At 38.9% G+C, this 19,635-nt stretch overlaps 1 protein-coding gene across 12 annotated transcripts in view; it reads left to right on the forward strand.

Moving 5' to 3' along the window:
• The window catches only part of LOC18440065 (Nucleic acid-binding proteins superfamily), a 38,052-nt gene extending 19,188 nt beyond the window's left edge, over positions 1-18,864 (forward strand). For 7 of the 12 annotated variants that reach the window (XM_088870319.1, XM_011627236.3, XM_088870320.1 and 4 more), the window contains exons 4-10: positions 5,629-5,788; positions 6,025-6,145; positions 14,964-15,045; positions 15,147-15,250; positions 17,110-17,188; positions 17,268-17,318; positions 18,533-18,864. In XM_088870319.1, the coding sequence (XP_088726445.1) occupies positions 5,683-5,788; positions 6,025-6,145; positions 14,964-15,045; positions 15,147-15,250; positions 17,110-17,188; positions 17,268-17,318; positions 18,533-18,616 (627 nt within the window). In that variant the 5' untranslated portion in view covers positions 5,629-5,682 and the 3' untranslated portion in view covers positions 18,617-18,864. Of the gene's footprint in view, positions 1-5,628; positions 5,789-6,024; positions 6,146-8,908; positions 10,103-14,963; positions 15,046-15,146; positions 15,251-17,109; positions 17,189-17,267; positions 17,319-18,299 lie in introns of those variants that run through there. The other 5 variants (XM_088870316.1, XM_088870317.1, XM_088870321.1 and 2 more) reach the window with 2 other exon arrangements.
• Positions 18,865-19,635: the final 771 nt, after the last annotated feature.

The following is a 19,635-nucleotide window of genomic DNA, read 5'->3' on the forward strand; positions in this document are numbered from 1 at the left end:
TCCCCTAAGTGGTATATCAACGATAGAAGAAAGGTACTAAGCGAATAGCCTAAATACCCTGGAGGCAATTCCAAGGTAATTACCCAGGACGGACCCAATCGGTGTAACCTGAAAGCCTCTTTAGACAATAGGGTGTGGTCTAGGAAGGGAGTAGGGTAAAGTGGGCATATGGTCTAGGTAGGGAGTAGGATGGAATGGGGTGTATGGTCTAGGTAGGGAGTAGGGTAGAGTGGGGTGTATGGTCTAGGTAGGGAGTAGGATACAGTGGGGTGTATGGTCAAGGTAGAGAGTAGGGTAGAGGGAGGTGTATGGTCTAGGTAGGGAGTAGGATAGAGTGGGGTGTATGGTCTAGGTAGGGAGTAGAGGGAGGTGTATGGTCTAGGTAGGGAGTAGGATAGAGTGGGGTGTATGGTCGAGGTAGGGAGTAGGATAGAGTGGGGTGTATGGTCGAGGTAGGGAGTAGGGTAGAGAGAGGTGTATTGTCTAGGTAGGGAGTAGGATAGAGGGAGGGGTAGTCTCTCTTTGCACAAATTTTATCTCTCCTCTCTCAAGGGGAAAAGATTTCCATCAAAGCACAAGGCAAAAAGAAGACCTTACTCTCTGTCTCTCTTCTAGGTTTAAGCCATTTCACTCTATTTTTCGAACCTTTTTAACATTACATTTGATGGGTTTATATAGAGGTCGTCCTTGAAAGAAGGTTGTACACTCAAAACCCATAGAGATTGTTGTAAAATGGAAATAAAAAAATAAAATAAAAATTCAAAATAATAGAAAATTACTAAAAAAGACACCAAAACAATCATGCAAATGACACATAGGTCCCCATCAAAGGCCTCTTACCATCCTCATGGCTTGGGGCCTTCTTTTGACTTTCCGGCGGCATTTCAGATGATTTATCATCTTGAAAATGTAAATTGTGCTGAGACGATCATTTTGGTATAAGATTTGCACGGTATCACGGAGTTTTGATGTTTTCAGAACTTTGCATTTTTCTGGTTTTCGTGCAAACTCAATTTTCCTTTTTCCTCTCGATCTTGTCAATATGCCATGTTTATTGCTTTGTTTTTGCTAGCAAATCGAAGGGGATGCTGTCACGGGTGTTTTGCACCAAGAGCTGTGTGAAATGACCTCCGATTGGTTGTTTTGGGTTTTCGGCAAGTTGCTGGAAAATCACTTTTCTGGTGCCTCAAAATTCGTGCCCACTTGCAAGCCGTCAACGCTTCTCGGACCCCATTCACGACGTCTCTTGCTTCGGTCTTCCGCTTTGTTCGTGGCATATGTCGAACGTTCGTGCTCGTCGAGCAATACGACATATTCGAATTTGAGTTCGATGCGCCTTATAGATCGTGAGGTATGAGCAGGTCAGTTTGCCCCTTTTTTGGAAGAAGGTATCGGTGTTTTACAATTTTTGGATAATGGTTTGGCTTGCCCTTGCCCTTCCTTGAAGAGTTAACAACATACCCATTTTGGGTAAGTAGGACCTAGAAAGGTCCATTTGGCGTGAAACTCGGTAGTCAGGGGTTTTTTCGCCTTCTGAAGCGGTCTGTGGTTGTTTGGAGATTATCTGAGATCATCTTCAGGAAGTTTTACTATTGTATTGTGTACACTGTATACATATAGAGTGCAATACTCCTGACTGTACCTTCTTCCTGTCTCTTCGCGCCTTCGTCCGATTGGGGCGAAACTTGGTGAATTGCTTCGAGGGGTATCAAATGCCACTCTTGTGCAACTTTTGGGGCCGAGGTGATGTCTTTTCAGAGGCTCTTCAAAATCTGTCCTTATTCGACGTTGGCTTCCATAGTCTCTAGGGTAGAGCTGGTGCCTAAGGGGCATGGATGTAGGGCTGGCAATGGAACCGGACCCGACCCATACCCAGCAAGTATATCCCTGAAATGGGTTCGGGTATGGGTCTATTTCGGACTCACGTGTAGGGTCCGGGTCCAATAAAGGATACCTGAATAATCCCGGATCTAGGAACAGGTCTTGCTATACTCAACCTGGCGGGTACCCGGACTCGAATTTTTAGTTTATAGGGTTATCATAAATTCCCTCGCCCCTTTTATAGAGCTTACACTCCTTTGACTTTACTCGTCACATTAATGTGGGATTAATCCCACGCATTGGTAAGCTTAGTTTTTACTCATATACCTCCATTTGTAAGAATGGGTTTTCATTTTTCTATTATCATGTTTGTAAGGCGAGTTCCTCTCGAAAAGCTCGTTGCTCTCTCTCTCTCTCTCTCTCTCTCTCTCTCTCCTCTCTAATTTCAATCCAGAAATCTGACAGACAAAATTGACGACATTCGCTTCCATGCCTTCCATCAAATTTGAGAAATTCACTCATAGCCCTGAAACAAGCAAAAACCCGACCTAAAAATCCAGGAAAGAAAAAAGATAACAGAAAATCAAACCGATCAAGCACAGTCGAGTGCCCAATCCCAACACCCAAAACTGCATAACAAACAAATAAAAAGCAAGATTATATGGAAAAGCAGGCAAATATGGAATCTGGGTTCCTTTGATTTCATCCTCTTCTGTTGAATAGGTGCCACAACTGATGATCTTGAAGCAGGAGCTCCCCGGCTTGCCCATCTCTCTCTACTTTCTCTTCCATGTGAAAACGAAAGCAAAAAACACCCCCGCTCTCACTCTAAGACAAATAAATCTCAATCTCTCACTCTCACTCTAGCGGAACAACCCAAGCTCCTTATCCATGTCGCTTTAGACCAAATCAGCTCCCAAAATCTCTCATCTAGATTAGAATCAACTATTTCACTACTTACCAGTCTCTCTCAACTTTCTTTTCCCCACACTATTTTCTCTCTTTCTATTAGATGCTTCTCCCATTCTCTCAATTCCTCCACTCTCTGTCTTGTTTCTCTCTCTAAATCCACCCCTCCATCTCCACTAGTGCATGAGATTAATCCCACATCGAAGAGGGGCACTCAGTCATGGGGGTGTAATTGCTATAGAAGGGGTGGGGGAGTAACACATAAGAGAAGTTGTAAGCCTAGGTACGGGTCCGGGTCCGGGTCCCGGGTCCCGAGTCCCAGGTCCCTGGTATCCTCTCAGGTACAGCTATGGGTCCAACAGGACCCGGCCTATACCCTACTCGTTGCCACCCCTACGTCGGTGCAACCGCGTCCTCTTTTATTCGCATAGGGGGGTAGTTGTGTAAAAAATACACATCAACAATATTACCATTTTGTTCGTGAGAAAATTGAAGCCGAGGAGATAGATGCTTGCGTTATTTGGACCAAAAATCAAATAAGCTGATATCTTCAAAAAGGGTCCTGCAAAAGATAGACATAAGTTCTTAAAGAACAAGTTGTACATGTTCAAACATGATGTACAACGTGAGGGGGAGTGTTTGAATGCAATGAAGGGCAGTTTTATAATTTGTGTGTTTTAAGTGGTTTATATGGTTTATATTGTTAAGTCATTTGCTGTAATGTATGAGGGCAAAATCTGTCCGTACTCAATATGTGACATTATATATCATAATATAAGAGTTAGGGCTGTGCTCTAGTGTGAGTTTTCAGGTTAGTGCCTCTTTTTTTTCTTCTTCTCTATGTTTTTCAGGGGACACTCTCGTGGGCCCCCAAATGGCATTGAGAGAATCGCGCTTAACGAATAGTGGTGTAGAGGAGTGCTTACAAAATGAATTTGACTCTCAACTGCTGATAGACACTATGGTGCAACATAAAGTAGTAACTTGTTCTTTATACTGCAACATGTAGAATGGTTAAGAAGCATACCTTCCGGGTTTGGGAGTGAGGTCAGATCCTGGATTAGGATTAGGATTGCAGGATCGAGAGATGCACAAAATCCGTGGTATAGGGATTGAGATCCATACATGAAGGGAGCGCGATCCAAATTTGTCCAGGATCGAATGATAGTATATACGGGTTTGAGGTTTGTCCAGCATAGAGTCAAGGATCCCTAAGAGCACTTAACTAGGGTAATCTGGCTCAGAAATGAAGTCTGTTGAACGATATGACTAATATTTTTTCTTAATTAAAAAACCAAGCTGTCATTAAATTACAAAATCCTATTTTAAAAATATTCTATTTTATTTTATTTTAATTATTGGAGCGTGCTTCACAAGTGAGAAGTGATAGTGACAACCTAAAATGAGGATTCCAATTTAGTTCTCACACATAAAGAAGCTCTAGTCTTCAATGAAAATGCTGGTGATCATAAATAATAACTCAAATACGCTGGTGATTCATGCTGCGATTGTAAATGAATTTTTATTGCTGGTGATCTTCGGTACCAATGTACAAGAAACTCAATTCCTTAGTGGAAGCTCGATTCCCCTTATTCATGGACCATGATTTGGATCCCATTAACCACAGATCTAGATCCCCAATTTTGCGGATCGAGATCCCTATATTCAAGAAACGTCTAGAATCTAGATCCCTTGTCCCAGAGCACAGGATCGAGCATCCAAAGCTGGAGCGACCACTTTCTTGGGCGATCCCGATAATGATGTTAAGAAGCATGATTTTGTGAGCATTCATATTTAAAGGGACAGTGATGTCAGATTATGATAGAGATAATCAAATGGATCCACACATTTACTAGCTAATACAGTAGAAGTTGTCCACTGACTTCCCCTTTGTAATTTAAATTTTTGAAGTAATTCATGTATTCTGCTGTCTAATGGTGTTACTCTCTAGGTCGTGGTGGATTATAGCTGTTTCTTATATTGTATTGCACTGGCAAACTAGACTGCAATTAATTGGGAAAATGCTATGATGATGATGACTGGCAAACAAGAATGGTCATACAATGCGATACTCCTTGTGGCGCTCCTCAATTTATATTTTTTCAGAAATTACCTTTTGAGTTGGTAATGTACAATTGTATCACTTTATTGTGGTGATATCAAAGATCACAAGTTTTAAAATAAAATGGGTTTTAGGATTTTCAATATATTTTTATTGCACTTCTGCTTATAAAAAATTGAATAGAGACTGGTTAACATCTTCAAAAAAAAATAAAAATAAAATTGAATGGAGGCTGGCAATATATTGAGCAAGATTGGTATGCTTGTACTTAACACATTGTGGTATTTGAGGACAAAATATTTCATGACATTAACATCATAGCTGAACTTCAGTATTTTTTCATTGCCACTGGAAATTGCTTGAGAAACTAAGAATTCACTATCAGTGATTCTCTTATGAAAATTAGGGATGTGGATTTGCAATCTTTGAAGCTTGTCGAGGACTTTTGCCTTATTTGCCACTGGAAATTGCGCGGCAGTTTTTATGGGAAGACCCTAGGGACACCCTTCTAATCTAATCGAAATTAAGCTTCAAGTGGGTACATAAGTAAGCCATGACTTTGAACAAAGCACATCTGTAAAAGCGGCTCATCGTCTTTCTAGACCTTGATTGTTCATGGAAGTAGTTCTATAACATAATATATGGATCCATAAATGGGAAGTTTAAAACTTCATTCCCTCGTAGAGTTATGGAACTTCTCCTTTTATTTCATGTGGGTTTCACTGAATTGTTGATACCTTCACATAAAAACATGACTACTGAATTTTTTCATTTCATCATGCATCATATGGATTACACTTTATTGGTAGGCATTGATTTGTTCTTTGGTCATATAGGTAATTCATGTGAGTGAGGAGAACAGGAAACTAATTTTCTCTGAAAGAGATGCAATGTGGACAAAGTTCTCTGACCAAGTCACAGTAGGAGATATTTTCGAAGCAAAGGTTGGTCCTGTGGAAGATTATGGTGCCTTTGTTCACCTATGCTTTCCCGACGGTATGCAAAATCCTGGAGAAAAAGAGTGTTTTTCTTTGTTCTTTGTTTACTGAATGGCCAATCAAGCATTCATGCAATCTTTGATCATATAATTCTTCAATTTAGAGCTACTTTAAAAAAAGAAGAAAGAAATGAGAGCTTCAGTGTGCGGTTACATCGACATTGTCCATAGTAATGTTCTCATGCTTCCATGATCTGAAGAAAAATGAACTTGCTTTGTTTTCCTATTATTGCAGGTTGTTACCATCTGACTGGACTTGTACATGTTTCGGAGGTTTCTTGGGATTTGGTTCAAGATGTAAGAGATGTCCTAAATGAAGGGGATAATGTCCGGGTCAAAGTAATTCAAATTGACAGGTAGGTTTTCAATGCACATAAGATCTTTTTTTTTTCGTTTCTGAAATTTTGAACATCTGCAGCCATTGTAATGTCACCCATTCATGTTATTGCTTGTGAAAAAGGACGGGCTACTTAAGTTTTTTGCATATGGGGAGCATTTTTCTGATATCTAACAATCTAGAGCAGAACTTTAATGAAGCTTATCAATCAAAAGATCAAGTACATGCAAAAGGGTTCACTGTCCAAATGGTCAAATTAGCAAACCACCCTTTATGCACCTTTAATATTTGAGTGTGTTGTAGTTGAGATGAAGGATAGAAATACTTCTGTAGTACTTATTGTCAAAAAGTACGGCTAGGTACACTCTTTTGGTCAAATTAGCAAACCACCCATTATACACCTTTAATATTTGAGTCTGTTGTAGTTGAGATGAAGGATAGAGATACTTCTGTAGTACTTATTGTCAAACAGTAGGGCTAGGGATCCTCTTTTGGCCCTTCAGAACCCAATATGTTCTCTAGAAAAATGAAAAATCATATCCATTTTTGGGGAAGACTGCATGATTAGTGTAGGTGACTCCTGAGTGACTCTCCCAAAAGTTGGGATGGTTTGGGTCGATAAAACACCTGCCTTTTTTTTTTTTTTTGGGTTCTTTTTTAGATAGGGCGTAGTTTGGGCCTTTCAAGACTCGTGGATTGCCCGAGCTGAGTGCAATCAAGGAAGTTCTGAGTCCAAAAAGCGAATGACTGAGTCTTGCTTTCAAGACCTTAAAATTTGGTTGTTTTAACAAATTTGGTTGCTTCAATGAATATAGATGTTCTGCTGAATAACATTGTATTATTAAAGGTGTAGGTATACATCAAGTTGCACTTGAGTGAGTGTGTGCAAACAGACACATATACATCAGAGAGAAGAAGAGAGAGAAAGAAGGGGGGTATGACATTAGTGTTAAGTAAGGGGTCCCATTGGAAACCAGCGGCGAGAAACATGTGCAAGTGGCTCAATTCGAATCCCTCATCTGTGAGGCCATGCATTGGCTCATTAGCCTCCCTGTAGATGTTTGCGAATATGCCATGGAGAGGGGGCTCTTCCTTTAACAAATAGATTTTAAATTTTTTTTCTTACATGGACGACTGAAAGAGAGTGGATATGTGAAATACCTCAAGTTCAAAACTTCAGAGATAGTGCTTGCCCTCAATTTATTTGGAAGTTGAAGAAAAGCTCTCTTTGGGTTAATTTAGGTGCTAATGGTGTGCTAAAGTATGCAATTGAAAATTACATCAGGCATGCTTCTGCAGTAAGTGACCCTATCAGGAAACAGTTGCTTGTCTCGGTGTTTATTATAGTAACCAGGAATCTCTTATGTCTTAGTTCATCAAGAAGTCTTGGCCACTTCACGGGATTTTGAAGATGTCATTATTTAATCTCATACGAAAGTTCCCATCTTCCGAAAAACACAAGTCTGTCTGTCAAAACATAGGTTTCTATGCCTGGAGCATCCTCAATATTATTCTGTTCCAATAGAATGAGGACCATAAAGGTCCCTCTGCGGCTGGATTTCAAGACCTGCGTTTTGGACTCTAGACTTGCCCTGGTGTAATTCACTTGGTCAGTCCCTGAGTCTTAATCCTCCAACTCAGCCTCTCATCATGTAAAAGAACAAGAAGCTAGCATGAGTTTTAGTAAACTTGGTAACGTTTTTGCGGGTTGGCTGAGGTGAGTTACTTAGGACTTACTGAGTTTGACTCTGTCATGTCAGTGGCTTTGCTTTTGCCAGAAAACAAAAGTGATTTTTAGATTTTACGGGAACTAGATTGTGTTCTATAGGGAAAGAGGGCCTTAACGCTATAGTTGCTCCTTCCTTCGAGAATATTTTCTCAACATTGAAAACAACCAAAAAACAACAAAAACAACTCTGATTTGTTGGACCTAAGATTTGGATTTTTTTATTAAAAAAACCCATTAGCGACCTTACAAACTTCATGTCCCCAAGAACACTCAATTTTGAATCTTTTTTTGTTTTGTTTGAAGGAAGTACAAGGAAGGGGGGAAGAGAGAAGAGGGGGGCATCTGTGGGGGTTGGGGGGTAACATTCCGGGAGACCTTTTGGCAAATTTCTGAGATTTTGAAGCTTGGAGATTTTGCGGGGCAAGATATGTGGCGTTAAATGAGCGTTAAGTTATTTATGGTCCATTTTCTGCAATCGATTCACCATTGAAAAGTTTTTTCAACTAAAAGCTCTTGGTTCTGTAGAGATCTGGGGTTTTCGCCATAGGTTTACTACAATCTCAATGCTATTTTTTACCACAAATTTAGAAAATATCTGTAGAAATATATAGTTTTGGACATAGTTTCTATTAGTCCATGTAGAAATGAGTCCCCTCTTAAAAATCTATTTTGGAGATGGATTTTTGGACCTATTTTTTTTAGGACATATGATATCTAACATGGAGATCATGAATATGAAAAAATAAATAAATTTTAAAAATTAAAAATAATAATTTTATGAAGAAAACATTTGAACCGTTAGTTTTAATTGTTTTTAGATGGACCGCCCATTTGCATCCATCTTTAAGATGGATGCTTTATACCTTGGGGGATGCAAATGTTGTAATGTGTCCCCCGACGCATGGAAATAGGTTTTTGGATTCTCTTGGTTTTTCCTATTCTTACCTTTTAGAGTTTTTCTTAATTTTCCCATTCTTCTTTTTTGACCTTTTTTGAATCTCGGACAGAACTTCCTACGCTGATTTTCTCATTTTATGACCTGACTTGCCCCAGGGGCTTGGTGAAATCTTGGAGCAGCAATGTTTTCAAAGCTGGACTCAACCTGGAGCTCATCAAGTCCTCGGGACGTGTACATCAATCTGGTTTGAGTCATTTGGCCATTCATACCAGGAAACCAATTCGAGTCATCGGTCTTCATGCCAAGCCAGACTGAGACCCGGTAAACCAAAACCCACCACAAAGGTCTGGGTCCTCCCATCAAACCCCCAGCTGACAAAGGGCCCATGGAGGCCAATCTCATCAAACATCCAACTGACACAATACCCATGGAAGCCAATCTCATCAAACCTTTATCCGACATAGTGACCATCGGAGTGAATCTCATCGAACTCCAAGCTGCCATGGTAGTCATGGGAGTCAATCCTGTCTTGGAAGTCTTACTCAATAGCTTAGTGAGTCAAAGTTATGCCATTCAATCACCAGATAGCTAGTTACTTCAACCCAACAACCGCACTGGCCAACAACAGTCACTACCGGCCCCACTGGTTCCCCCTTTCCAAACCATGGGGCAACTCAGCTAGGCAGTCCATTGAACTTCAGAAATGGGTTATACACCCCAAGTTCAGCCTTACCAATCAATTGTAAGCAACCAGTCTGCCAGTCAAGTCACTTTAATAAAGACACCTGGTTAACCAAGATGGATGAAAATAAAAGCACTTCAGGGCGCATTAGAGAGGATGCGGATCTGAGACTTTATCAAGTGAAGACCATACTGAGAGGAAACCCTAGGAAATGAGATGGAAGTTTAACGCTAGGAAATCTTGAGGATAACCCAAGTTCAGCCTAACCAATCAATTGTAAGCAACCAGTCTGCCAGTCAAGTCACTTTAACATAGACACCTGGTTAACCAAGATGGATGAAAATATAAAAGCACTTCAGGGCGCATTAGAGAGGATGCGGATCTAAGACTTTATCAAGTGTAGACCACACTGAGAGGAAACCCTAGGAAATGAAATGAAAATATAAAAGCACCTCTATATAAACTCTATATAGTCAATGAAATGGAAGTCTAACGCAGGCTCGAGGACCATCCAATTTAGTCTTGGAGCATAGGAAGGGACCAACATGAGAATTTATCAAGTGAAGACCACACTGAGCATGAGCTCAACCAAGTCTTGACAGGTGAGATCCTTATGACTGTTTTATTGAGGATAGCCTTAGCCCTTAGTCTGTCATACAAGAAGAAACCAGAGAATCAACTGTCCCATGGGGAATTCCCATTGCATCAAAAGTGACAAACGCAAAAGATGAATGTAATGCCCCTTATGATGGCACATAATTTAGGGGTTGAAAGCTCAAGCCCATTCAACTTGCCAAATTTTCCATCCAATTTAAAGACCAATGGAAGAAAACCCTTTCTCAAATTTTGAGGGGTGCACTTGGACCACCGCCCTTGGATTTCGTAGCAAACCCACTTAAGTGGGATGAAGAACCGGACCCAAAGGGACCTCAGGAGCTATCTTCATGGGTCGACTCATTGGATAACTTGTTTAAGTGAAACGAAGAATCAAACTAAGAAGACCTCAACAAGTAATCTTCGCATGGGTTGACCCATCAAATGAGGAACCGAGTCTGGACGATCCAATCGAATTTCTCTCTAAGGCAAACCCAAGAGGAGACAAGGAACTAAGGAAGATGCAGAGGAGATGAGGTCAATCACTCTTCCATCTTCCCAAGAGCCAGAAGAGGGTCTCCTAGAAATCCTTAGGTGTTCTCCTAGACCTTTATTATCTGATTTCCTCGAAAACCCACCTAAGTGGGATGAAGAGCCAGACCTAGAAGAACCAGTCAAGGTACTTTCTCGGGTCAGCTGAATGGGTACTCCCCTTAAAGCATGATGAAGGAGTGAAGCAATATGAACCCATAGAAGATAGCAAGGGCAGGGGTATACCTCTGCCAATGTAGACACCTCGTAACCAAGAAACTTTGATTGATGAGATACCAATGCCCATACTCGAAGGACCGACAAGGATGAGCCCATCTAACCCATTGATAGGGGCAAGACCAAGACCAAGAAAATTTGCTTAACAAGACATTACTCCCCACCATTATGAAGACTAAGCAGGGGCAACCCCATATAGCCATTTGATAGTGAGGTCCCATATGAGGACAATGGAGACAATACTAGTGGCGGCTGAGGTCGTGGCCTCATCTGACCTATCCCAACATGCCTTAAGGCGTTTAAGAGATAACAACACTATTGTTGTGTAGATTACATCTTGCACTCGAGCACTGAGGATGAGCCCGAAGCGGAATTAAATCCCAAAGATGAATTACAACCTAAGGTTCTTTACGGAAAGGACAATCAAAAGGGAGTAGGATGATCACTTATCACTTTTAGCGGGTGAGGCCTTCATGCCCACTTAGGTTCAATACTTTTGTGTCATTAAATCTTAAGCATCAATCCACGCATTTTTTTTTTCAAAGCAGTCTTTTAAAACATGCACTAGTACATAGAGACTGAAGATCTTCTTCCAGTCCCTTGTCTACAAAATCAGTGATCTAGAGTACTAATAGGCACGACAAGGTCGTGTAGCCACCCACAACTCATTGTAAGGGTTCTCGAAAGGCACTCTAATCCTTCCAACACTCCTGCACTAGGACAATTTAAATTTTAAGAATAAAATTTAAAGTAATGCTAAAATGCTAAAATTAATTAATGCATTTAATACATGCTTGGGGGTAGGTAACAAAACCCTTTTAAAAGGGGAAAAATCTTAATGAGCTTGGCAGCCCGTCAATCCGTCCCAAGGGACTAGAAAACTGAGAGCGGTCTTGAGATTGAAGAATCTAAGGTTCGAGTGAAGTCCAAATGGTTGTAATAGGAATTTATCAACCATTATTGACGAAATGTTGGATACCAACAGAAGTGCATGGGTGACAAGTGGATAATTGAAACTTTGGACTCCCTATCACCTGGAGAACTAAGATAATCACAATTTTGGATGGAATACAAGGGAGTCCTCACGTGATCTTAGGGAAATGTGCCACAAACAAGTGTCGCCAATTTCCAAGAAAGGGACACATTGTAAAGGAGCAACTCACATGCATAAATAGTCAAGGGTCGAAGAAATTATCATGTTCCAAATTATCAAATCTCAAGCACCAAGCCAATTACAAGAAGTGGTTGTCAAAAGAAATAGAAAAGAAAAGAAATGGAAAATGAGCCACCCAGTTGGAAATGCGAAAGGGACCTCGGGGTTGTACAAAAGAAATTAATAGAAAAAAGAAAAAAAAAGAGGATGGCCAAAAATCTTTCAATGTCGACATTGGTTCACAGTCCCCAAGTCATAAGACATCCAAGCTCTCCAAGTCAACTCATCATTCAAAAAGTCTGAAGAGGTAACATTGATTTGGTAACTGAAGCTATTCAAGAGGCAGTAGCCGAATGGATCATGGGAAGAGATTTCTCCATGTAAACTCAGAAGACCTCAGCCATCCAAACTTCAAAAGGTTGATTCTTGTGGGGGTGCGAAATTAGAAGTCTGGAAGAGATCCCTAGCATTTAGGGGCAATGTCCTGCATTCTCCAAGACATGATCTGTTTGAAAACCTTGAGGAATCTTTCTTTGGATTGTGGCATGAGGACAAGGATCAAGGATGAGGGAGTACTTGATGATTCCTAGCTCTGAAAATCCCAGCCAACGTTAGCTCAGCTCATGAAAAATTAATTAACTCAAAACTCGCAACCCTAAAGCAAAAGATGGGCATCAAATGTTTTCCCAATTAGCTTTTAGGAATCAGATCTCAGGTAGCAAAAGATCCTTGGAGGATTAAAAGAAAAAGGGAAAATAAAAATCTAAAAATAAAAATTTCCATGAAAGGGTCACAAGTGGTTAAACTGTAAGACCCATCTTTCAAAAAAAGAAAGAAAGAACATTTAAAAAATCTCTGAAAAGGTTCTCTCACAAATTTTCCAATATTTTCAAATTTCAAAGCTTTCAAGAAATGCTCCATGGTCCCATTAGTCTAAACTGCTGACCAAAGTCTTTATTTTTTCTCTCAATTTTTATTTCAAATATTTCTCAAAGGGATTTTCAAAATATTTTCTTTGAGTTTCAATTTTCAAAATTCTGAAAAGCCCCACGATATCAAGGACCATTTTATATCCATCACTGCATATCGGTAAGTTGCTTAGAGGGCTCCATAACACATGAGCTGAAACTGTTAACTAAGTCATTTTTTAAAAATCTCCCACTCTTTAAAATGCCCTTTTAATTTCTTAATTTCTATTCTCTTAATTCTAATATCGTAAATTCTAGTTCTTAAATCTTCCAAGAAGTTCTTAAAAATCCCTAGTAAAACTAATTCCCTCAACCTCCAAACCTTTGAGCCATTTGGAAGCCTTAGATGCAAAAGAGAGAAGGAAGTTTGAGATGAAGCTAAATTTGGATTCGTTTTAGTTCATTTCATTTTATTCAAACCTTAAAACCTAAAAGTGATGGCATGGCAGAACTCATGCAGCAATCTCGACATGTCCACGGGCAACAAATCCCAGAAAAAGCTCGCTGTAGGATGGAAATTCTCTAGACAGTTGAGTTAGGATGTTAGTTGCCGATGGACTTGGTGTGACCACTGTCCTTTGACCATTCTGTTCTAGACCTTTCAAGTTTTCATAAGTCACAGGTGTTTACTTCTTTGCCTTCCAAAGAGGGGCGACTATAGACACTCCCTTTGTATTTAAATTTTTTTTTGAATTCTAAACCCCTGGAGCACACGATCGCCACAGTACACCATAGGATACACTGTAGAATAGTCCATTCCCAGACATTAATTCCTTTTAGAATATTCCCAAATGCCCACTTCAGGAGTAAATAATCCCATAATTATGAGGGAAAGAGAGAAAATATTTGTGAAATCTTTAAAACAGAATGAATTGGATATAAATTAACATAAATCATTACATATTAGGAAACTCCGGAGCAATTTGGGGCGATGGAGGTCAAAAGAGTGCAGTGGTGCTGATTGCAATATTGATCCAATTGACGGCTTGGGATTGAGCCGGATAGCTAGAAACTAATTATGCAAGTGTTTTTCTATGTAAGAACATATTCCAGACCATTTTGGGGCTCTTAAACCATGAACCCTGTACTTAGGCTACTAAAACCCTAGCTCTAGGAACCCTAATCAGCCAATTTCAGAGAACAAAATCATATTTTCAGTCAATCCAAATGTCCTTGAGGTAAATTCCCAGGCACTTCCTTTCCCTGGACTGCGAATCATTCATTTGGATCACAATCTTGAAGATCGAGGAGAAAGACTCATGTTCTTTGGTCTAATCTGGGCCCAACTCCGGGTGGCTTCCATGTTCTTTCATCCTTTTGTTTTATTTTTCTTTATTATTTCCTTTATTTTTATCATTATTCATCTCTATGCTCTGAAAATCCCTTTTAAATTTTGTTTTTCTTGTTTGACCTTTATTTCCTCTTTATTTTTGATTTTATACAAACCTAAGCAGGCCTTGGCCGACTAATTGTGGGAGGAGGCGTTTTGATGCTGATTTGCTCATAAATCATAATTTGACGGAACCCACGTCTTTTGATATTTAAAATTTTAAAATTTGGACATGATCTTGGACTTATCGGAGTTTAAGTAGTTTGCTCAATCTCAGAATCGTGTGTAAACAATATCATACAAAATCTTCGGAAGCCCTTCCAAGGACTCTTCAAAAATCCTAGACGTTTGAAATTGTTTCTAAATGCATAACAAAAATATTGCATATCTAAGAACTGGGACTCTATAAAGGTTTTATTGCTTATTTAATTTGTAGATAACATAATTTGGTTGTTACCCTTGTAGAAACTAGTTCTTTCCTCCTTTATTACTGTTTGCAAAATGGAAAATTGTTTGGGAGAAACAATGCACTTGGATGCAAATCTTTATAGTTATGAAAAGCATGCTAAATTACCTGACATTTCTATATACTCTGGATGGTTTGCATTGTGGTTGACAGACGAGATTGGCTTTCCATTATTCTATTACTTGGCTTGATTTTGCTTGATTTGTTGAAAGCAGCCGTCATGGTTTTGTGCTACTCCTTTGTATGCAGGGAAAAGACAAGGATAACATTGTCTATCAAACAACTGGAGGATGATCCCCTCCTGGAGACATTGGACAAAGTAATTCCTCAAGTAGGTATCTTAAAGGTGTTTGAGATTGTCGATGTTGCTTCACTTTTTTCTTCACATGAGATGTTACTAATTTATTTCTATGCACTCGGTATATTTTACAGAATGGTCAGACAGTTTCTGATGTTTTGAGCGTGGATGATAGTGTAAACTATGAACCTTTGCCTGGACTGGAGGCCATTTGTCAAGAGCTACTAAAAGAAGAGGGGTATGGTTGAAATACTTCAAATATTGTGCTAAATCTGCCTTAATGAATCTATAGTATCATGCAGCTAGCAAACACTTTGGTATTGGATCACACAATATCTTTATAAGTTGAAATGTGCTTACACAAGACTTTTTGACTGATGCCCTTACACAGAAATATTACCTGACAATCCACAGAAGAACCACACTCTTTGAGAGTGGCATATCAGCTGGTTTGGCCCTTAGCTTCCTTGTTTCCTTAAAGAGGCCTGACATATACGTCCTTTGAGAGATAAAGATTATTCTCTTAGACCTGACCACTTCTGTCCTAAGAAAATACTTCAACAGACCTAGATCTTTAATTTCAAACTCGTTGCTAGAAAACTTTCAAGTTGTTGAATTTCCTTTGGACAATTACCTTCTTTGTTTTAAGGATAGTTCAATTGTAGGAATCAAACTTGGGAGTGACGTGAGCTGAGGATCAATGCGTAAGGTAGACTTAGGCCTTTAAACCTAGCTAATCACCAAGTTGTCATACGAATCTCCATCCACGATATGCATGCATTTGAATCAGTAGACCAGACCATGAATTGGTAATATGCTTCAATTAAGATGCTAGGGAGGTTGTTTCTCCGCTTGGGCAGTTTTAGGTCTTCTTTGAACCAGGTCAACTCATACCTTTGATTTTCTGTGAGAGATATGAAGTTGTATTTCCCTGGGACAAATTGATATCGGCCATTTTCCCAGCAGAACCTCACCTTGGAGCTGCTAACTGCTATATCACATCCTTAGAAGGTTTTGTTTTACAATACTACATAAAGGGCAAGTTTTGCTGCGTCCTATACCCTACACCTAATGAGGATTATGTACCTGAGCCTGTCTATAGACTGATATTCTGAAATTATGGAAGTTTAGTTATAGATTGAGTCTTATTATTGAGTGGGATTATCAGCGAAGAATATTATACCATGGCAAAAGCTCTATTGCCTTTTAAGTGTATACAAAATACATAATAGCAATAAAATATAACAAACTACTCTTTACAAAAATCTAGCGGTACAAAAGAGCACTGTTAAACAGGCTTGTTCTACTTGAACAAGGAACTGCAAGTAGATACTACATTCAATATTACTTGTGCACAACTTGAGGTAGAAAGAACATGGAACTGCAAATCGATACAACATTCAACATTAAATGTGTCATACCTTGGAGAGAAAAAGGATTCAATGTCTAGCAGAAGAAATGTTTCTATGAATAAGATCTCAAAATTCAATGACATTAACCATTAGTTTTAAGATATAAAAAAATGATCCATAAGCTTTTGCTAAGAGAAAACATAACTAACTGAACTCATGAAGAAAGAAACATTAGTGAGAAAAAATTGATCAAGAAGGAAGGACCTATTTCTTTTTCCAACATTGGATAGATTTGGTTACTGAGTACTTCAGGGTCCGAATAGAATCATGTGCTGTTAGGCTTGTGTTAAGAAGAGATGAGTTTTGAATATTATGAGCTTGTGGGAAAACAATGCTAGTATTGGTCAGATTGGGTAAACCGTCGTGTTGCTCTGGGTTAGTGGCCCTTACTGTCTTGTGTAGATCATAGTCAGAAATGCTCATCAAATAGTAATAAACAGAATTACTGTTAAATTAGTTTGGGACAGGTTTCCTCGGAGTTGCGTATCCCAAGATTGCTTTCTGAATCCATTACCTGGGCTAGCAACCAAATCTCTTTACTTATGATGTCCAATTTGAAATCCTTGCACCATGCCCCTTTCTTTTATTGGTCCCTAACGTATTTATTTGATGCTGTTCCTACACTTCCTCTCTGTCTCTATATCCCTTTACGAATGATTATGATGATTTTATTCTCTCTTTGCAGCATAACTCAAGTTAAAATTGGCCGGCAAGGATTTGAAAAACGTGTGGTATCACAGGACTTGGAGCTTTGGCTTTCAAATGTGAGTTATTTTTTATTTTTTGTATTTTTTACACATAAGAAAATTCAGTTTTTGTTCACTTGGTCTTTTTTGCTTTCAGGTGCCTGCGGGGAATGGGCAGTTCACACTTCTTGCTCGAGCTGGTAGGCAGGTAATTTTTAAAAAAAACCTATGGATCATGACAATTTTCATTTTAGCTTCCAATGCTTGACTGGAATCGGATCCCGGTAACTCCTATTCCGACTCATACTCACATCAAGATGTGGGTGTGGTGTGCCAAAGTGGTAGATTTAACAAGCTACACACAAGTCATGAACTACTACTGTAAGGCACTTTAGGATTAAACCAAAAAACTCAAAAAAGAGATTATTTATTGGATTTTATTCCATGCTTCACTGGATTTGCTTCGTTCACTATATCTTTTAGATGATTTTAACTTAGAGATATGTATTTAAAGATTTAACTTCAAAGGCCCATGAGGACTCTTGGAAATAGCGTTCATCTTATCTTGGCCTTTTCCCAGCAAACTTGAGCTTAAGGCAATAAAGTGTGATGAGTTTGGGATCCTACCCTTCTCTGCTTAAATCCAGATTTAGATGCCTTACTGAACTACTACTAACCTTCCTTAGAAAAAAGTTTTCTTCGATAGATTCAAATGCATTTCTTATGAAACACTTGACTGTTTTTCCCAACCTATATCATTAAGAAATTTCTTAGGCTGAAAATGTATGGATACACAGATTGATGGGTGAATAGACAGTTTTACTGAAAGCAGTGTGCTGTGACTCGCCTGAGTCCACAAGGACTCAACTCCGGCGAGCCCCGAGTTGGGTGCACAACTCGAGGATATAAAAAGAAATTTCAAAAGAATTCTAATTTTTTTTAAAAAATGTTGGATTGTTCTATAAATGTTTGTATATGACATGGATGTATTTGGAAAAGATTGATATTTTCCTCTTTGTTTGATTTTTTTCAATGTCCCAAACTGTAAATCGTTTTTTTAAATCTACTTTTTTCACTGCGTCTTAAAGCTTTTTGTAACTTTTTGAAGTTGTTTTGGGTTTCTACTTTTGCTACATGTTTTTTTATTTTTCAAATTTTTTTATTTTTAATTTATTTTTTATTCTTTTAGGGCCAAAAGGCCATGTGCTGGACTCTGCCGAGTCTTGGACTTGGCCGAGTAACTCACCTCGGTTAGAGTCCCTTGGCTGAGGCGAGTCCTGGCACACTGACTGGATGTACTGCATGGGATTGAAAAAATTCAGACTGATCAAGACGGCATCAAAAGGGGGTTGACTTCTGTAACCAAAGCTATTTTGTCCTCAAAAAATAATAGGGAGTTGACTTCCTCATTTTCTGGTTCAGGTTCAGGAAGTCCATCTGAGTGCCTTGCTTGATCAAGAAGGCATCAAAAAGGCCGTGCAAAGAGTCTCAGGGCGTGTTCCTTGAACTCTCAATGTAAAAGGGGGTCACAAGATCTACTGTATGTAACATGCCAGTCTACGATTAATTATAACTTAAATCTAATCAGGATAAGTTTGTATGTATTTGTGTTGTTCAGCCAAGGATTTGTTGATACAAAAAGCAGATAGCACACAAACATTCTTTTGTACATTCTGTTCATAACCAACTTTAGAATTGGAGCATCTCATGTAATTTTGTTATACAAGATGAGTCAGATGAGAGTATTTTTCCAAGTATTGTTTTCTTGATTACATGTGCAACCCAAAGCTTAAAATTTGCATAGTTGTAGCTCTGTGATGAACTCGAGTCTCACACATTGGAATATTGTTGCTGGAAAATGACGCTGAGTCTCGCACATTGGAATGTTGCTGCTAGAAAAGGGGAAAATTGTTGAACTTGGGGTAGATCTCATTATGGAGGACTTAAAGTTAGGCAGTAAATATCAAATGATACCTTGCCTCCTGCTAAAGAAACATGAACCTTTGTGAAGAAAGTTTAGTTTTATGGCTTGATATGAAAACTAGGGCTAGTTCTTTGCTTGGTAGGGCAGCTAGTGCTAATTATTTGCTACTATTAGAAATCACTGTCTTATGATTGGGTGCGGTTTGTATGGAGCCTAGGCTCTAAACGATCAAATTAGTGCCTACCTTCAACTAGCGTCAAGAAATGTGGTTTGAATACTGGAATTATTTGAGATAGCCTTAAAATATATTTTTATCTTTATTTATAAAGTTAAATCTTCAAAAATAATGTAGATTGACTGATCTATGAAAACGTGAAAATATTGAAAATTGACGGTCCAAAAATGTGTTTTAAACTACACAACTTTCAAAACTTGATATCCAATTTTTTATTATGTCCATGCATCTTGATGTCGAGATGATCAATTTGAGGATATTTAGGCATCAAAACAACCTTTTCTAGTGAAATTTTTGAGGTAGGCTCTAATTTGATTGTTTCGAGCCTCGGCTCTATATAAACTTTCCCCTTATGATTAGTCTTAA

Source organism: Amborella trichopoda, chromosome 6 (assembly GCF_054954075.1).
Source record: "Amborella trichopoda isolate Santa Cruz 75 chromosome 6, AtrichopodaSantaCruz75HAP2 v2.0, whole genome shotgun sequence".
In the NCBI taxonomy this organism is placed as follows: domain Eukaryota; kingdom Viridiplantae; phylum Streptophyta; class Magnoliopsida; order Amborellales; family Amborellaceae; genus Amborella; species Amborella trichopoda.